The 20,405-nt window shown below is 39.5% G+C and overlaps 1 protein-coding gene and 1 long non-coding RNA gene across 10 annotated transcripts in view; one reads left to right on the top strand and one right to left on the bottom strand.

Annotated features, from left to right (window-relative positions):
• The window catches only part of AKAP7 (A-kinase anchoring protein 7), a 125,474-nt gene that overhangs the window by 14,075 nt on the left and 90,994 nt on the right, over positions 1-20,405 (bottom strand). For 2 of the 9 annotated variants that reach the window (XM_055535638.1, XM_055535637.1), the window contains exon 8: positions 4,770-4,810. The exons of 4 other annotated variants lie outside the window; for them this stretch is intronic. In XM_055535638.1, the coding sequence (XP_055391613.1) occupies positions 4,770-4,810 (41 nt within the window). Of the gene's footprint in view, positions 1-4,769; positions 4,811-17,053; positions 17,123-19,460; positions 20,044-20,405 lie in introns of those variants that run through there. 3 more of the 9 variants (XM_055535641.1, XM_055535643.1, XM_055535644.1) reach the window with 2 other exon arrangements.
• Positions 19,786-20,246, top strand: LOC129620015 (uncharacterized). The gene is made up of 2 exons (XR_008698340.1): positions 19,786-19,924; positions 20,038-20,246. It is a non-coding gene; the product is annotated as an uncharacterized LOC129620015 (long non-coding RNA).

The following is a 20,405-nucleotide window of genomic DNA, read 5'->3' as shown; positions in this document are numbered from 1 at the left end:
AGCCAACTAGCACTAGAAGAAGTGTTAAAGGAAAAACTTAAGGCAGGAGGGAAATGCGACCAGATGGAAATTTGGTTCTATTCAAAGATGAAAACTAAAACCTGTACATATACAGATAAAAATAAAAAGCTTTCTCTCATTCTTAATCTCCTTAAAAGACATAACTATTTTAAATGGAGTTTATAAAATACATAGAAATAAAGTGTATGGTAACAATAGTACAAAGACTAAGAGGGGAAATGGAAATTGTCAAAAGGTGCTTATGTTAAATGTGATAAGAAGAAATAATATTGTTTGAAGGCAAACCATCTTAAGAATGTATGTTTTAAAACCCAAGAGCAACTACTAAAGTAAAAATAAGAAAGCATAACTAATAAACTAATAATGAACCTAAGATGAAATCCTAATACTAAATATAATATAAAATAACATAGTAAAAGAGAAGAAAAAGGAACAAGGAGCAAAGGAGACAAGTAGAAAACAATACACAAAGTGGATGATTTACACTCACCCATATTGATAATCATATAAAACAGAAGATGCTCTAAATACACCAGTAGAAAGTCAGAGATTGTTCATTTGGATAAGAAAACATGAATCAGCTATGATGTCAACAAAAAATTTACTTCAAATATACAGAAACAGAAAGGTTAAACGTAAAAGGATGGAAAAGGATGTACCACGCTAACACTCATCAAAAGAAAGCTAGAGAATCGATACCAGACAAGGTAGATGTCAGAAAAAAAAGAAGGATATTATCTGCCATAAAGAGGGACATTTTATAATTATAATAGAGTCAAGTTTATCAACAGGGTATAAAAATCATAAATGTGTATGCACCTAATAACAAGAGCTTCAGAGTACCTGAAGCAAAAACCAACAGAACTCAAAGTATAACAGATAATCCACAATTACAGTTTGAGATTTCAAGACCACTTCTATAGTTGACAGAACAAGGAGGGAAAAATTCACCAGAAACAGAGAAGACTTGAATGCTAGTAACCAAATCCACCTGACTATCCATAGATAATTATAGAACACTTCACCCAACAATAGCAACAAACACATTCTTCTCTGATGTACAGAAAACAGTTATAAAAGGACATCATATTCTGAGTCATAAAACAAGTCTCAACAAATTTTAAATTACTGAATTCATCCAGTGCATGCGGTCAGTACAATGGTGTCAAATAAGAAATTAATAACAGCAAGATATCTTTAAAAGGTGTTTTTAAAGTCAACTATTTCTATATATTAGTCATAACAACTAGAAACTGAAATTCAAAAATATCATTTTTAATAGCATAACATGTGAGACAGTTAGGGACAATTCAACAAAGTGTTATGTAACACCTAAATGCTAATAACTGCAAAATTTCCTGAAAGAAATGAAATAAGACCTAAATAGAGAGAGAAACTATACTCATTTTTCAAAAGATTCAATATCTTTCAGAGGTCAATTCTCCATCAACTGCTCTGTAAATGCAAAAACTACAGAGTTCTGCAATCCAAACCCCACCAGCCCTTTTCACAGAAACTGATGAGTTCTAAAATGTATATGAATATGTAAAGAAACTAGAACAGCAGAAACAATTTTGTAAAAAAGAACAAAGTTGGAAAACTTATACTACCTGATTTTAAGACTCATATAAAGCTACAGAAATAGAGACAATGTGGTATTGGCCTAAAGACAACCATATCGATCAATGAAATAAAACACAATCCAGAAACAGATTTACAAACATGTGGCCAACTGATTTTCAACAAAGGCACCAAGACAGCTCAACACAGAGAGAATAATCTTTTTAAGAAATGGTGTTTAGAATGATGATCTATATAAAAAAAGAACCTGAAACCTTATCTCATACTATATATAAAAATGAACTCAAAATGGATAGCAGACTTACTGTAAGAGCTAAAGTGTCTAGAAGAAAATATAGAACTTCTCAGTGACCTCAGATTAGGCAAAGATTTTTAACCAGGAGATGAAAACCACAACGTATTCCCTAAAAGGATAAATTGGACATCATCAAAATGTAAAACTTTTGCTTTTCTTAAGACACTGTTAAGGCAAAAAAAGCAAACCACAGCCTGGGACAAAGTATTTGCAAAATATATATACATAATACATATATAAAGAAAGTGCATTCAGAATACAAAAATAATTCCAACAACTTAGTAAGACAAAATAAAATAAAAAACGACCCAAAAGAATTGAAATGTTAATTTCCAAGTGATATACAGATGGCAAATAAACATATGAAAAGATACGCAACATTATTAGCCATTAGGAAAATGCAAACTAAAGTCACAGTGAGATACTACTACTCATCCACTAAAATTAAAATTTAAAAGATAAACAATATCAAGTGTTGGTAAGGATTTGAAGCAAGTGGAACTCCTGTTGCTAGCGGGAATGCAAAAATGGCATAGTCAGCTTGTAAAAACTTTGGAAATTTCAAATAAAAGTTTATCTTATGAAAGTTGGCCATACTCTTACTACACAACCCTGCAATCTCATTCCTCGCTAGAATTGAAAACAAGTGATATGAATGCTTATGCTCACATGAAAATCTACACATGAATGTTTATAGTAGCTTTATTCACAAATGCCCCAAACTAGAAACAACTGAAATACCTTCAACTGGTGAATGGATCAATAAGCTGTGGTATATCCACCCAATGGACTAGTACTCAGCAAAACAAAGGAATGAACACTGATACATGCCACAGCACAGATAAATCTAAGGTGCATTACTGCTAAGTGAAAGAGGCCAGAGTCAAAAGGCTGCATACTGCCTGATCACATCTTTATGACTTTCTGAGAAAGGGAAAACCATCAGTACTGAAACAGACCAGTGGTTTCCAGGGGCTGGGGATGAGGACAGGAGTTACAAAGGGGCCTGAGAACATATGAAGGGTGATGCAACTCTTCCACTGTTGACTGTGGTGGTGGTTATATGACTCTATGTGTTGATCAGAACTCACAGAACTATACACACACGAGTGAATTTTTCTGTATGTAAATTCTACCTCAATTAATAAAATACTAATGACAACAATTTCCTCCCCACGATGAGGGACTACTGAGGGGTTTATTCCACATGTGAACTCGCTGAATGGACTGGTGCCCTGTCACTCTTTGCAATTAGCATGAAGTGAGTAGTAAGGATGACTCTCTCAGCTCTTCTCTCTAGAGTCACGTCTCAACTATGATATCTGTGCTCTCTCCCAGCTGCAGGCTTCAGAGTCTCAAGTGCTCTCTTTCTGAATCATGTTTTTTTCTCTTGTGCTCAATACCAAAATTTGAAAATAATTTCCAGAGAAAGAAACTGGGGTAGTTTCTGAGCATGAATAAACCCAAATCATTCTCATTCTCCTCTTCAGTGTATCAGACACATATCATTTGCACCAATATGTTCAAAGACTGCAAACTAAATTGCTACCCGGTACTTGATTGACAGGTGATTATCATCACTCTGTTGTTGAAATCTATTTCCAAGGGGCACTCTGCTCTCAGTGGTTTGTTCGCTCACTTGTTTTGCCTTGTGTTGTCTGTAGGTGTCTATCTGCTGTTCCGTATCATAAATTGCTCTCTATTAAATAGAAACTGTGGTTGTTTCCTCCTGAATTTTGATTCCTGTATTTGCTCAGGTGGAAATATAAGGAGTTCCCTGTACCCCATGATGGTCTGCTCAGGACCACTCTATGTCATTTTGTACAAAGCTGATTGTGGAATGCAGTTTGAGCAGTGATAAAGAAGCAGACCTTCCAAACCCAAGTCCTGGTGCAAAGAAGTCTCAACTTCTTTGGCTATCGTTGGAAAGTGATTCTCATGGCAAAGAAGAAATGAACATGTTTCAGACATGTACGGAGAATAAATTTTCAAATAATCATGCTCTTATCTGGCAGAGAGACAAGAAGGCTAGAAAATGAGCACTGCTTTGAATCTTAAAATTATTATGTTTATGTTATTCATTCTTTTATTTAGGGCTTTCCTGGAGGCTCAGAGGGTACGGAATCTGCCTGCAATGCAGGAGATACAGGTTTGATCCCTGGGCTGGGCAGATCCCCTGGAGAAGGGAATGGCAACCCACTCCAGTACTCTTGCCTGGAGAATTCCATGTACAGAGGAGTCTGGTGGCTACAGTCCATGGGGTCACAAAGAGTCGGACACGACTGAGCAACTACACCACATAAAACTTAAAGGTACAACTAACTAGAATTAATTTTCATGTGTATGACCAATACATCTGCTCATGATAAACTATACTTTTCTTTCCTAGGCTGATCTTCCAGGGTAGCAGCAGATTCAAGCAGAAATAAAGGTCACTTTCCTGTTTTGAAGATAATGTTCACCAATGTAATCAGCAGCATAAATGTTGCCATCAATTTAATTGGTGAAATAAATCATAACTGTAGATATCACTTCACCTCTTTTATAAGCAATAAGGATACACCCAGATCAAGAGCTTCCACAGGCTGAGAAAAACCCCAAGGTACCAGGTCACTAACAGCAATAGCAAGAATATATCCTTCCATCTACTTAGGGAACACTTCACCCTTTCCAAAGTGCTTTCAGGAACATTCTTTTATTTGGTCCTCAAAGAAATCTCATGAGGTAAAACAAGTGCTGTTCTTCCATTATTTCAAGCAAGAACATGGAGATACAAGAGCTAGATAAAATGCCTACCAATACCATGTAGAAGTGATAGCAATCCACAGTTCCCACTTGAAATCAGACAGATGAGTTAATACACGACACCTACCCCCCAGCAGATTCTCCACAATTCCCTGGTGCAGCCTCGTCCTGGAGAAATGAAGGTATATGTATGAGAAATACTGTATCATTTAACAACTGGTTGACTGGAAAACAAAGATTCAGAAGGTTTCGCTAGCACATTGAAATTTTTAATTTTCTTTTTAACTTTTAGACTAAATAATGGATTTTGGGGCTTCACTGGTGGCTCAGCGGTAAAGAATCCACCTGCCAATTCAGAAGACATGGCTTTGATCCCTGGATTGGGAACATCCCCTGCAAAAAGAAATGGCAACCCACTCCAGTATTCTAGCCTCGAAAATTCCATGGACAGAGGAGCCTGACGGGCTACAGTCCATGGAACTGCAAAGGAGTCGGCCACAACTTAGCAACTCAACAACAACAATGGATGTTGATGAATGCAGTGTAATCCTTTCCTTCCATCTTCCTTCCTTCTTCCCACCTTGATCTCCTCTTTCTTTCCTTTCATCTCTCCAGCCACACAGTCATTGGCATGGACCCTGCCTTAGGAAACCTGCAACTGAGTAGAGGTAGAAGTTATTATGTGTTAATAAATAAGGGAAACTTCAGAACGCAGTCTTGTAGGTGGTGACAGAGGAGGAGACAGAGATGGAGAAGGATGAGGCTGAGAATGTGTGTGGGAGGGATCACGGAGGCTCCTGCAGGGCATGCCATGGAATCTGCTCATCTCTTGTTTCTAGAGCATCTACTATGATCAAATTATACTTCTCAATTCTGACATACACAGAAATTACTATGGCTGGTCTTCAAGGAATTGCTTATTTCAACCCATGAGGTATAATGGTAAAGAAAATCAGATTTTTACAACCCTGCTAATGCTTCAAAATGTAAGCTTAGGTTTCAGAACATTTCTATTATTTTATAGGAAAACATCAGCTATGCCACTAACCAGTGATTTTGCTTCATTCTGTTTTAGGCTTGATGCAAATAACCAGTTGTTAGGCTTAGTGAGAGGGACAAAACCTAAGCTTAACTACAATATGATCAAGAGCACCGTGTGTGCTAAGTTGCTTCAGTCGTGTCCGATTCTTTACAACCCTATGGACTGTAGCCTGCCAGACTCCTCTGTCCATGGGATTCTCCAAGCAAGAATACTGGAGTGGGTTGCCATCTCCCCCTCCCAGGGCTCTTCCCGACCCAGGGATCTAATGAACCCTGCATTGTCTCCTGCGTTGGCAGGTGGGTTCTTCACCACTAACGCTGCCTGGGAAGTCTTAAGAGTACCATAAATACTTGAAATACCACACACAGGTTGAAAGAAATCAGACTTTTTAAAGGATTCAAAACCTAGCTCTGTTTAACTCAGCTAACTGCCCAATCTTAAAGCAAATGCTTTTGGTATGATCATGTGGAGTGTGTTTCATGCTAAAAATTTTTCCATCTAATGATTCAACTAGCCAACACAGAAAGTAGGGTAAACTGCTTCTGTTATCTTTCTTTCATGGCTCCCAAAACCTAATTTTCAAAGTCTGACCAAGGAAATCCAGAAGCACAGGATGATGTATTTGGCTTGTAAGCACTGAGAAAAACTGTGGACTGAGTCTAATGGCTATTATTCCAGCAATGCTGCTGGGTCAAACAGAGCATTTCCAGGCTAAACAAAACGTGAAGATGAGATGGTTGACCGTTAAAACAAAATCAAGAGAAAATTGACAATTTACGGTCATCCTTGGCCATTCTACTGGGCATACAATAAAAACAAAGAAACAGAGCACAAATTCAAACACTGAATCCTGAGCAAAAAGAACTATTCCCCCACTGTAAAATGGGGCAAGTCATTCTGCTCTGCTGTCCCCACAGAACTTCAGAGAGGCTCTGAGGGGGACAGAGTGGGCCTACAGAGAGGTGTGGGGCGCCAAAGGCATTTTCGCTGCTCCCCCACCCCCACCATTTCAATTCTAAGCAACCCCGCTCATCTGAGCCCCACAGCCCTCACTGTGCGGCCAACTGTTCATTACGCATGGCCTTGTTATATTTTAAAAAATGAAGCTCAGTGAACTCATAAATTGATTGCTTCAGCCTCAGAAATAATGGTTGAGAAAAGTAAATATGAAAGTATATCCTAAAGGTAATCGAGGATATACTTTTCTTTTCTCAGTGACCTAAGACTATGAATTTACTAGAGGCTTCCAAAAAGACAAAAATCAAATGATTTTTTTTACGTTTTCTTTGGTGATATCTACTACTCATCAAGTTCTCTGTGTGAATTGATGCTGCTGCTGCTACTGCTGCTAAGTCGTCTCAGTCGTGTCCGACTCTGTGCGACCCCATAGACGGCAGCCCACCAGGCTCCCCCTGTAGGAAGTTAAATGAGCCGGTGAACTTGTTGAGTAATCACTGGTGGTCTGTAAGGGTAAATTCATTTCTTCCAGCGGTGGAGGTTTGCTTCTCATGCTCTTGGTGTCTAAATGGGGAAGAACTGCTTCTAGTCAAAGGAATTTCAGGAAATGGGTAGAAAGATACACGTGGTACAGGCGTGGACAAAAGACAGTCACTACCACACTGGACTCCCTCTCCAGCTCCCACAAAGGCAAGCTTGACATTCCTGAGGAAACCGGGCACCAAAAAGATGCTCAGAAGAAGGAGATCAGAGATGATCTCCACGACATCACCATTCCTCTCTGAGGATGAAACCAGAGCTGCCCCCACCACCACTGCTTAGAGTCTCCTCCCAGGAGTTTAGAGGCTGAAGAGCCAAGTTCCTGCATCATCAGCTTCTTCTAAGACCTAGTAAAGCCCTGTATAATAAGTCCCGAGACTCTGCATACTTATGTTTCCATGACACACAGCATATAACTCTGGCTGCAATAACTGTATTTATGAATCCTTTTAATAATAATAATAATAAAAAAACCTAACATTAATTGCCTATTATGTGCCTGGCTTTTTTCCTCACACATTTAAATCAAAAGCTTACTATTGTTATAGCTATTTTGCCCCCACCCTGAACACAAAGGATCAGAAAAGCCATGAGACTTGCCCAAGTCTACACAACTAAAGAATGACAAGGTTGTGACTCAAACCACACTTCTGCCATTATACCTCCATGCTTCTCTATCTCTGAAAGTGAAAGTGTTAGTCGCTCCATCATGTCCTACTCTTTGTGACCCCATGGACTGTACACCACCAGACTCCTCTGTCCATGGGATTCTCCAGGCAAGAATACTGGAATGGGTAACCATTCCCTTCTCCAGGGGATCTTCCCGACCCAGGGATCAAACCCGGGTCTCTCATGCTGCAGGCAAATTCTTTACTGTCTGAGCCACCAGGGAAGTTCCCCTGTCTGGCAACTAAAATTATTCCTATGATATGTTCTATGATATTTTTAGCTCTAAAAATGAGACTTCCAACCAGAAAATACTTAGAATGCTTCCTTTTTAGTTATAGGGTCAGAATACCTGGACTGGAATTCTCACTTCCCCATTCACTAGCTCTGTATCCCTGTGAAACTTGCTTAACCCCTCTAAGGGTCATTTTCAGTATTTATAAACCAGGAATAACAGTAGTGCTGTTCAAGAATAAAGGGCTGTGAAAATTAAATGAGATAATAACACAAAGCCCTTAGCACAGTGCTCCCCTTACAGTATTCAATAAAATTAGCTACAATTATAGTTTTGATTTAAATGAAACCAATACTGCAACCCTCTTTCAATTTATCAGACTATAAGGCTATTTGTTTATGAGCTCCCTGCTTAGGGCTCTATAAGCAAATATGATATGGGAAACCTATTCGCTTTATACAACTGGAATGACTGCAAATAAGAAAGGCATGCATCATTTTATATAGCTTACATTCATATTCTTTTGCAACTAAATAATGTTCCTTCTTAGGTAAAGAGAAGGACTACTGCTCATGAATCCGATAAAAAGCCTTCAAGCAGACATATAAACAGACAGTAACTGAAACACAAGATACAGATGGTTTTAAGTTTCTATTAAGCTATTAGGGATTCCTTGACAGCTCAGTTTGGTAAAGAATCCACCTGCAGTGCAGGAGACTCTGGTTTGATTCCTGGGTTGGGAAGATGAATGGAGAAGGGATAGGCTACCCACTCCAGTATTCTTGGACTTCTCTTGTGGCTCAGCTGGTAAAGAATCTGCCTGCAATGCGGTAGACCTGGATTCAATCCCTGGGTTGGGAAGATCCCCTGGAGAAGGGAAAGACTACCCTCTTTCAATTCTAAGAGTGGTGCTTTTGTGTTTCCAGCAACTACTTACATTTCTGCGTGCACCAAATTAAAAGGGAAGCACTGAAAGTAGCAATTTTTCTGTACTTTAAAATCACAATGGATAAAAATAATCACATCAAGTTTAGTGTATATAGACAACTTCCCAGGAACATATCAACATCAGAACATGTGTTATGCACGTGTGGTAAATGTCACAATCCTTCGTGGCTTCAGCTTTATTCTTATCTTCCTGGTAGAAACCATTAAGTACTTTCAGTCACAGTGCTTCTTTCCATCCATTCATTGTCTAATACTCAAAAGACCTGAGATAATTAATGGCAAAAAAAAAAAAATACAGTAAAAGGTCAGCTCAAGGTCAGCTATCCACCTTCCTTGTTTGCATATGTAACCCAATAAATTTTCCCTTTTAATAAAAAAAGGATAAATTTGCCTTCACGGTGGGGGCGGTGGCTTCAGACAACCTCTGGGTCCTCACCTTCTCAGGCTTTACTCAGTGGGGATAGGACTTCTGTCAGCTCTGGGGAGCATTTTTCAGCATTCCAGTAGAATAAGTTTTTCTCTTCTAATTCCCATATATGAAATCTCAGGGAAGATACAGATTGTAAGCTACATGACCCTAGAGTGCATTGTATGTATCAGAGACGCTGCAATCTATGTTTTATGGCATAAAGTACCTTCAGATATGTGACATCCTGGGTAGCTCAGCTGGTAAAGAATCCACCTGGAATGCAGGAGACCCCAGTTCGATTCTTGGGTCAGAAAGATCCCTGGAAAAGGGATAGGCTACTCACTCCAGTATTTTTGGGTTTCCCTGGTGGCTCAGCCAGTAAAAAATCCACCTGCAATGCAGGAGAACTGGGTTCAATCCCTGGGTTGAAAAGATCCCCTGGAGGAGGGCATTGCAACCCACTCCAGTATTCTTGCCTGGAGAATCCCCATGGACAGAGGAGCCTGGCAGGCTACAATCTGTGGGGGAGCGAAGAGTCGGACACAACCAAGCAACTAAGCACAGCAGCATGTGACTTCCCAGCATCTAGCCTCTCACTGCCTTGACCTTCTTTGCTGCCCTTCTCTATCTCTGCTCTGACTGACTGGCTCCCAGATCCCTGAAAGAATTCCTCAGATTTTCAAACAATTTACTGACTGCCTTGTCTCCTGGCATCTGAGCCTTTGATTCTCCTTAATCCCCAAAGTCATGAGAGCACAGCTGACCACTCCCAAACACTCATCCCCACCTGCCTGAAGGTTTAACTCTCACCTAATTCACTAACCTGTCCCTATATCTGTGCTGACGGTGAACGCCATTAATTTCACATAAGTCTAAGTGAGAAAAGCCTTTAAAAAAAAAAACAGAAGTAGAATCACAGATATAGAAAACAAATGTATGGTTACCAGGGGCAGGATAAATTGGGAGATTGAGACTAACATATTCATAACACTACATATACAACAGATAACTAACAAGAATCTACTATATAGCACAGGGAACTCTACTCAATACTCTGTATTTGCCTGTAAGCAAAAAGAACCTTAAAAAAGAGTGGGTATATGTATATGTATAACTGATATACTTTGCTGTACACCTGAAACTAACACAGCATTGTATATCAACCATGCTCCAATAAATTTTTTTTAAATTTCAAATACTGGTTAAAAGAAATACACCAAAATTATGTCAATTTTATTTCAATAAAACTGCAGGAAAAAGAAATATTCACCAAAGAAATCACAGTAAAGACTGCAGAATACTTACTTAACAAACTTCAACAGAACATATTATTTTTAAAGCATTTCCATAAACTGTAAGTTAGTCTAAAATAACTTGCTGTTTTTAAGTTAAATTGATCTGGGTGAGGGTCTTCCTTAGAAATATCTTATTAACAATTAGTCTGAATTACTGTAACCAAATCTGATTTTTTAAAAAAGTTCCTTCAAAACATGTTTAACTAATTCCCTGTGTTAAATACTCTGTTGAAATAACTGGTATAATTCCTATTTTCTTGACTGGATCCTACCTGACACAAACTATTTCCCCCTACAATGTTGTATTTACAGAGGCCTAAGTCATGAAAAAGTTGGTTTAAAGCGCAACATTCAGAAAACTAAGATCATGGCATCCGGTCCCATCACTTCATGGCAAATAGATGGGGAAACAGTGGCTGACTTTATTTTTCTGGGCTCCAAAATCACTACAGATGGTGATTGCAGCCATGAAATTAAAAGACACTTACTCCTGGGAAGGAAAGTTATGACCAACCTAGACAGCATATTCAAAAGCAGAGATGTCACTTTGTCAACAAAAGTCCTTCTAGTCAAGGCTATGGTTTTTCCAGTGGTCATGTATGGATGTGAGAGTTGGACTATAAAGAAAGCTGAGAGCCGAAGAACTGATGCTTTTGAACTGTGGTTGTGGAGAAGACTTTTGAGAGTCCCTTGTTGAGATCCAACCAGTCCATCCTAAAGGACATCAATCCTGGGTGTTCATTGGGAGGACTGATGTTGAAGCTGAAACTCCAATACTTTGGCCACCTGATGCAAAGAGCTGAATCATTTGAAAAGACCCTGATGCTGGGAAAGATTGCGGGCTGGAGGAGAAGGGGACGACAGAGGATGAGATGGTTGGATGGCATCACCAACTCAATGGACATGGGTTTGGGTGGACTCCAGGAGTTGGTGATGGACAGGGAGGCCTGGTGTGCTGCGGTTCATGGGTTCACAAAGAGTTGGACACGACTGAGCAACTGAACTGAACTGAAGTCATGAATGACAAAGACAACAGGTTACAAAGGTGTAAAAGCAGCTAGGAGTCTGATTTTTTAAAAAATTAAAACTGCATATTTCATGAACTTGTTTCCTCATAAAACAATTTGTTTGATATGTTTTTAATTTAATATTCAAATTTCATATAGTTTTACATATCTTTTTAGGTTTTCTTTATAAAACCTAAAAATCTGTGTGTCTAATTTTATATTGAAGTATAGTGTGGTATACAGTAGTGGGTATACAACAGCATCACAATGAACCCATATTATAGAAAATTAATTTTAAAATTGATGTAAACCTGGACAAAATGCTTTAATAAAAATTTCATTCATAAAGACAATCATACAACACACACTATGTCCTGGCTTGTTATCTGTAGGACTTATTGATACCAAATACTCGCTATTACTGGGCTTCCCTTGTACCTCAGCTGGTAAAGAATCTGCCTGCAATGCGGGAGACCTAGGTTAGATCCCTGGGTTGGGAACATTCCCTGGAGAAGGGAACAGCTACCCACTCCAGCATTCCAGCCTAGAGAATTCCATGGACTGTATAGTCCATGGGGTCGCAAAGAGTCTGACGTGACTGAGTGACTTTCACTTGACTTCACTTCTTCACTCACTATTACTATGGAGTTCAATATTCAGTATTTTATGTGGTGCTTAGGTAAGATGACTACGTACCTAGACAAGAACCCAAAGTTGTCTATTTCTATTTTAAAGCAAGTTTGTTGATCCTAAAGGTACTAATTTAAAATAGGCATTAATAGTCATTATAAAATATGAATTAATAAAGAGGCATTTTTTTTTCCATAAAAATTTTGGTCTTCCATTTAAAGAAAGACTTTCCTGGTGGCTCAGATGGTAAAGCATCTGCCTACAATGCGGGAGACCTGGTTTCGATCCCTGGGTCGGGAAGATCCTCTGGAGAAGCAAATGGCATCCCACTCCAGTACTCTTGCCTGGAAAATACCATGGACGGAGGAGCCTGGTAAGCTACAGTCCGTGGGGTCGCAAAGAGTTAGACACAACTGAGCAACTTCACTTCACTTCACTTTAAAGAAAAAGTTTGATGGCTAAAAATAGTCTGAAAACTCTGCCTTAAATTATCTTCTTTTAGGCAACGTATTAAAAATTATTAAGGTAAGACCTGATTATAACTTCTTTCTGCTTTAGGGCATCACTTCAGTATTTTCATTATTTAAAACAAGAGCTGTGCAAATATAATTAGAATACTACTGGGTTTAATGTAGCTTTACCATTTGGCTCCTAAAATCACCAAAAGAAAATGAGTTAAAATGAACACTCACTGTCTTAATTCTACCACCCTGGAGCCATAGAGAATATCTTCTTTCCCTTCCACATTAAAGAAGCCTCCAAATATTATAAGACAATTAATTGACCATCCTAGCTAAGCAGCTGCAGTCTGTAAGCCTTCCTCTTATGATGTGGATTCCAGCCTCCTCGCCATCCTGGCCTCCTCAGGACACAATCTTGATTGTCAGAATTCTAAATAAGGTCTGACTGCTACAGATCTAGATAGAAAGTTTTAGATTAACAGATCATCTACTTGCCAGTTTATTACTTATCATAAACATCAATCAAAACGCTTCAAAAGCTAAGCTTCACAGCTAAATTTAGCTGAATATTTTAAATGCTTAGAAAGTGTGAATTTTATTTTTGCTCTAACAGTCAGATGTAAGACATCAAATTGAAACTTGGTGTAATGCACATGGCAAATGCCAACACCAACTATTTTACCACAAAGTCGGGGTAGGGGGACACAGGCTGCTGAGATGCATTAAAAAAGTCAATCACCCTTTTCCATCAGATTCTTACCAACTGGGTGAGCTCTTTCTTGGGAATATGAAACCCTCTCTCCATGTACTCAAAGCATCCTGTGTTTATATCACTTTCTCCCAGCACTCTAATTTTCATGTATACATGTTTGAGGTTAACAAATGTCCTTGACTAAAGTCATAAGTTTTGAGGGACAGTGTGCAGAAACAGAAAATTGTAAGCTTCAAATATCTTTGACTCAGCCTTTAGTAAAATTAACATTATTTATATCCTAGTTGGCATAGACTATACTGATTCTTTATGTTTTCATCATATAATTAAAACTATACTTATTCTTTATATTTTCATCATATAGTTCAGTTTTTGCCTATGACTATTTGCTAAGGGCAAACAACATTACTATATGCCAGAAAGGTTGGCTTTGTAGTTCCAAGGTCTGCTAACTTGTACCTTTGACATTATAAATGTTTGTTAAGGAAAACTGTATTTGCCAAAATGTCTGTTGTAGAAACTGTGATTGCCTGAGTCAAGCTGTAACCTCTGCCTGTGATAAGAGCTTGAGGTAACTTCTACCCTGGGTGGTAATTAACTCACTTTCAATGGACTTGGCTGGTAACTTCCCTGAAATGAATGGGTGTGGTTTTGCTTGTTAGACTGAGAGCATCATGATCTTTAATGCCAAACTTTCTCCCTTCAAGGCATGATAAATACTAGAAACCAACACATCTCTTTTTAAAGAACCAAGTGAATTTAAAAAGAAATCCTCCAACAATAAGGACCATGTATCATCATTGTATCTTCCTAACACTTGGCTCAAAGCTTTCCGAATGTGATGTGTTCAACAATATTTATCAGTTGAAGTGAACTGAATTACTCTTCCTAACAGCTCCCATAAATTTCATTGCCACTAAAATGGAACATGAAAGCTCAGAAGAAATCAAAGACTTTTGGTTTCTTCACTAAGTTTAGAAATATTTGTTCCAGAATGGATGTACTCTTAGACACACTGAGTATCTTCCAGAATATATCTGAAGCCTTTTGGTTGCAGGTGATAACAATTTAGCCCAAGCAAGTTAAACAGAAAAAGAGGGGAAGGATTTATTGCTTCACAAAATACAGGTCTTCGTCACGGCTGAACTCAGAGACTCAAACAATATCATCAAGACTGTCTCTTTTTCTCTCTCCTTCTCTGGCCTCTTTCTTCTGTGCTTCACCCTCAGGAAGATTCCCCCTAACTCCCTATCAGCTAGCAATCTTGTGCTTACATTCCTTTCACTCACAACCCAAAAGGAAGACAGATCCTTGATCAACTCTTAAGAAAGACTCTGGTCAACTCCACGTGGACCACATGTCCCTTGAACATGTGCACATGTCCCAGGGCAGGGAAGCCTAATGTCATGATGGACAGACCCCACAGAGAAGGGGAGGGAGTCCCCCAGAGGAAGGGCAGCTACACAGATAAATGCCATAAGGCTACTCAACAATTAAAGGCCTGAAATCCCCAGTCCCTTCCCTTCCTGGCCATGATGGAAATAAAAACAGAGTCTTCCAGGCTGACATCTAAGGTGACTACAGTTGTATAGTATGGTCTCATTCATTACAGAGGAATTGTATTTACTGGGTCTATAATGAGCCAATAATCAAATTCCAAGTCATCAGAAACAAACTATCTTCAGATTAGACTCATATTTATAAAATAGTACAAATGATCTGTTTAACTCATCCCACACAGAAAGACTAAGCTATTTGTCAGCATTACTTTGCCGATAAAGGTCCATCTAGTCAAAGCTATGGTTTTTCCAGTCGTCATGTATGGATATGAGAGTTGGACCATAAAGAAAGCTGAGCGCCAAATAATTGACGCTTTTGAACTGTGGTGTTAGAGAAGACTCTTGAGAGTCTCTTGGACTGCAAAGAAATCAAACCAGTCAATCCTGAAGGAAATCAGTCCTGAATATTCATTGGAAGAACTGATATTGACCTGAAGCTCCAATATTTTGGTCACCTCTTTTGCGAACAGCCGACTCATTGGAAAAGACCCTGATGCTGAGAAAGAGTGAGGGCAGGAGAAGGGGGCAACAGAGGATGAAATGAAAGGATGGCATCACTGACTCAATCAACATGAGTTTCAGCAAGCTCCAGGAGTTGGTGATGGACAGGGAAGCCTGGCATGCTGCAGTCCATGGGGTCGCAAAGAGTCAGACACGACTGAGCAACTGAACTGAAATGAACACAGAATGACTGTATTAAAACATATTTCATATGAAAAAGTAAAAGGTCTATGTATTATTTAAACACATACTTTTAAATTAAGATGTTTCTTGTTAAAATACATATTCTCTGTGTGTGTGTGTGTGTGTGTGTGTGTATTTGTGTGCTTAGTTGCTCAATCATGTCCAACTCTAAGCAACCCCATGCCCTGTAGCCTGCCAGGCTCTTGTGCCAGGCAAGAATATTGGAGTGGGTTGCCATTTCCTACTCCAGCAGATTCTTTACCACTGAGCCACCTGGGAAACCCTAAAATACATACTAATGCTCTTATTTTCAGCATCCTAGACGGCCAGGGCTAGAACGTAACTGAGCTGTCAGTGCTCCCAACCATTAGCTGTTCTATCCTCCGCTAACACATGTCCCTTTGACAAATCACCACAGGATGGACATTCACCTGCTTCATTCCACATAAAGCAAATGTACTTCAAAATGGGAAAATTTGCAACAGGAAGGGAGCAAGTAAAATGCTTTCTGAATTAGCTACAGAGGTATCTCTTATAGTGATTAAAGCTTCCTTTTCAGGTTTTTTAGCGAGACTGACAAACTGCAGGGGCCAATAAGCTTGTATTCCTGTTCAAGAACAATGCCTTCAGGAAGCTCACTATGAGACAATGAGGTAAAATTCAAAGAACACAAGTGCTATAAAAGACTTCAGCAAAAACTTCATCAGAGACTATTTACAACACTGATTAATCCTACAACATCTGCAGAAACATTTCATGGTAAGTATGGTCCTGTGTAGCAAGGGAAAGTTCTTAATCTTCCAAGAAATATGCATTTATTGTCAGTCTATTCTACCTATTGTGGCCAAAAAGTATACAGTTTGAGAAAATGTTCCACTGCTGGGCTACCTGTGGCGGATTCATTTTGATATCTGGCAAATCTAATACAGTTATGTAAAGTTTAAAAATAAAATAAAATTAAAAAAAAAAAAAAATAAACAAAAATGGTCTAGCTGCTTTGTGCTGCATTTACTGAAAAATAAACTATGATGAATTCTACTAGATTTGACTACTCACCCCATTATCAAGATTTCTGGCTGTGCATACAGTTAACTTTTCACACAAACATCGCCCTTGCACAAGCTGATTTTTTTTTAATCATTTTGCTTGATTAAAATAGTAGCACTAATAAATCAATGAGATGAGAATACTTTCTCTCTACCACCACCAAGGGCAAAGGCAGGATATAACAGCAGCAGGAGTGGAAAGGGACCATTTGACTCTTACCACTTGGCCAGCTGGGTCCCTCCCTTCTGTATCTCTGCAGCACTATAGAGGATGGGCTTGCCAACTCGCCTGTGTTTTGGGAACGACAACCACAAATGTAAACATTTACCAAAAACTCATTTAATTCCTCATTCGAGCTGCTCTCAGAAGGTACATTCTGGGGCCATCACCCTTTACAATGGAATTAGAAGGGTGTGGGCATAAGCACTCTTGTGCTCTGCTCCTTGGAGGTCCTCACTTAGCTCAGAGCAGGCTAACAAGGCTACTAGGTGGGCTCACAAAAATGAAAAAGACCCAGAAGCTTACTGCCAACCCAGTAGCAAGATCAGGCCCTCCCAAACATCTAATATGGGTTCTTTTACATGCAATCAACACAACTTATGAACTGAATATTTATGTTAGTGCTAATTTACATGTTTCTTGAAGCACACTGGCTAAGAATTTCTCTGCCTTTTTTTTCAAGTCCCCTTTTTAAGTACTGGTAGACCATCAGCATAGCAGTGCCTGGCAGAGAACCTTCTCTTTAGACCACCCTGTAGCAAAGAAATTAAACACAACACCAGACAACAGCTGATGGGGTATATGAATACAGCATGAAGAAAACAGTGAAGCAAAGAGAAAATCAAAGACAGATGAAAGAATAATGGGGAGAGAATGGGGACGATCCAGGGGCCAGTAGGCGTGAATGAGAGGAGAGGGGGCATAAATGCTTCGATTCCAACCATAATTTGCACTTGGGACTTGAACTTCGCTTCAGACACAGTGGCTTGTCTTCATTTTCTTTTTAAAATGTTGTAAGTTGAGAAAGGAAGCCCCCCAAAGTACTTCCTGTTGATCAATATTGAGAGGTGCTGTATGTAAAACAAAAGACTTTGCATTCCCAGGGTCACAGGTGAGAAAGAAAAGAGCAAATTCCTCATCAAGGTAAAGCCTGGCTTCTATGATTAGAGAAGAGGAGGCTGCTCACCGACAGGGGAAAAAGAGAAAAGAGAACACAAGGAAAGCAGGACTCTAGGAAAACCTGGAGCAGTGGACTAGGAAGTAGGGAAAGGAAAGAATTCACTCTGCCTACATCTGTCCAGACCAAGGTTTTTCCTATGCAGATCTACCTCGAGGAATCAATCAATCAACCAAAACCCTCAGTTAGACACATGAATCATTCTGACAAATATCTGAAAAGTTTCATGGTGCCGAATGCATATCAGTGCTCACTGTTAGAAAACGAACATCTCTGTTGCACAAAGTCATATCAGGTGTTCAGCTCAGGACCACTGTATACCACAGAGTATCATTTTCACCAGTAAAATTTAGAGCACAGCTGGGGACTCCTGTTAGTAAGCAAATACTCCGAAGTCTCCTAACACTTATTCCAAAGCATTCCCAGAAGATTTCTTGTAAAACCTGGCTTATTTTCCCAAGTGCATAGGTATAAGATATGTATTCATTACTTTTAAACCTGTCTCTGGCTAGTTTCCTGAGGAACAAGAAATACAAGCCAGATGTGAATCTTTGAGTATCTGAATCTGATATTGAGAGATTCTGTTGACCTATTTAAATTTCAATAAAGCACTGATGTAAAAGAAATGTGGCTGCAAATTTTAATAAGCACGTCTGTGAACATTTTTACTGGAAAAGAAGTAAAAATTCAATACTTGGGGGTAACTAGTGTAAGGCAAATCTATTCGGGATGTTAATTACAATGTGGGTACTGTTTTATCAAAGTTGAAATGTAAGTGAATACACTTAAGTCAGGGAGGAAAACATTTCAGTGCAAATGTCATCACTTTAAGTTCTGTTTTCTGGGCCATAAGCAGATGTGGAACCTGACTGACATTAGTTTAAGAATATTCAGTGAGGTTTTTGCAGAAGTCAAAGTGGCATCCCTCGTCTGGAGGGATCTTACAGTTACACCCAAATTCCCTCCACGGAGAACAAAGCAGAGGACACACGAAAATATCTGCAAATGTATAATACATGTCATTTCCGAGCCAGCTTTACTTCTCTATATGTTATTATTGAGCACTGCTCTGAAAACCTCTCAATTTCAGAGAACACAAATGAAGTCTGGCCTGTATAATTTGTCAAATTGCATGCAGTGACATGCAGAGAAACTCAAAACTAAGACTCTAATGTGATAAAAATAAGCTGTAAAATTCCAACAGAAGGAAGATGAAATTCTAGATCTTTAACACAGCCCTATTCATTGAGTGACTGTACTCTGACGGTTAATTATTAACTATATACCTACCCACCCTTTTAAGAAATATACATGAAAAATCAGAGCTCCTTATTCTCCTGTTTCCCACAAGGGGGAAAAAAAAAAAAAAAAACCCACTACCCCTAGAAGAAGACAGTCACTCTAAATAGCCAAGCACTTAGGATTCAGCACAGTGCAAATCCCACTTACTGATTTTTTCCTCGTCTCTTGAGAAAGGAAAGCAGCATAGCTGGCCCATGGCACTGGCGCTCTCTCTCCCGCCTGGTGTTCTCCCCGGGCTCCCCAAAGAGCAACTGCAGTTTACCCCACGGTCCGCGAGCACACCGTGCCTCCTCCACTCCCCGGAGCAGCACAAGAGCAGGGAGAGCGGCGGCGGGGATGCTCTCAGACGCGGGGGCTCTCGCAGCCGCTGGGAGCAGGCAGGCTCCACCTCCCCGGGACCCAGCCCCACGCAGCTGATACGCGGCTGGCTTTCGGGGAAGCGAGACTGGCTTTCGGGGAAAGAAGCTGCCCTACGCTCGCCTAATTCTCATAAAACTGGGAGCTCTCGCCCTGAGATGAGTGCCACGTGCGCTGCGCGGCTCTGCAGATATGTCTCTAAGAGGTAGTGGAGAGCAAACCACAAGGAGTCCTTTCTCCTGCAGACAGATACGGTAATTACACAGGGAAATTCAAAGGGGGAGAGGGGGGACCATATATTCTGTCTGCTACTTAAAAAGGAAGAGCTTTCTTTTATCCCCAGGAAATTTTTATTTCTTTGTTTCAGAAACAGGGAACCTGACTTTGCAGAACACAGAAAACACAAGTTGGAGTACCAGGAACTTCAAGCTGCAAGAAGGGTAGAATGGCGAAGTGGAGGAGGGGTATAAAAGAGACCATCAATTGTCATCTGCACGTTACAGTTTATCATTTAAATATCTGCTTTTTTAAACACTGCCGTGTTTCTCTACTAAAGCATTAAATCAATACCATAAATTTTTAAATTAGAGCATCAAAGTATGTCAGTAGCCCAGAAAATGCCCCAAATCACTGAGAAAAAGATCAGTAATAATAGCATCTTTTCTGAATAAAAACACAAGGTGGTTAAGCAAATTCAGGGATGGCAAAACAGCTGATTTCCAGACACGATATATT

This window comes from Bubalus kerabau, chromosome 9 (genome assembly GCF_029407905.1).
Source record: "Bubalus kerabau isolate K-KA32 ecotype Philippines breed swamp buffalo chromosome 9, PCC_UOA_SB_1v2, whole genome shotgun sequence".
NCBI classification, from domain to species: domain Eukaryota; kingdom Metazoa; phylum Chordata; class Mammalia; order Artiodactyla; family Bovidae; genus Bubalus; species Bubalus kerabau.
Note: the sequence above shows the minus strand (reverse complement) of the source record. Positions and strands in the feature narration are given on the sequence as shown.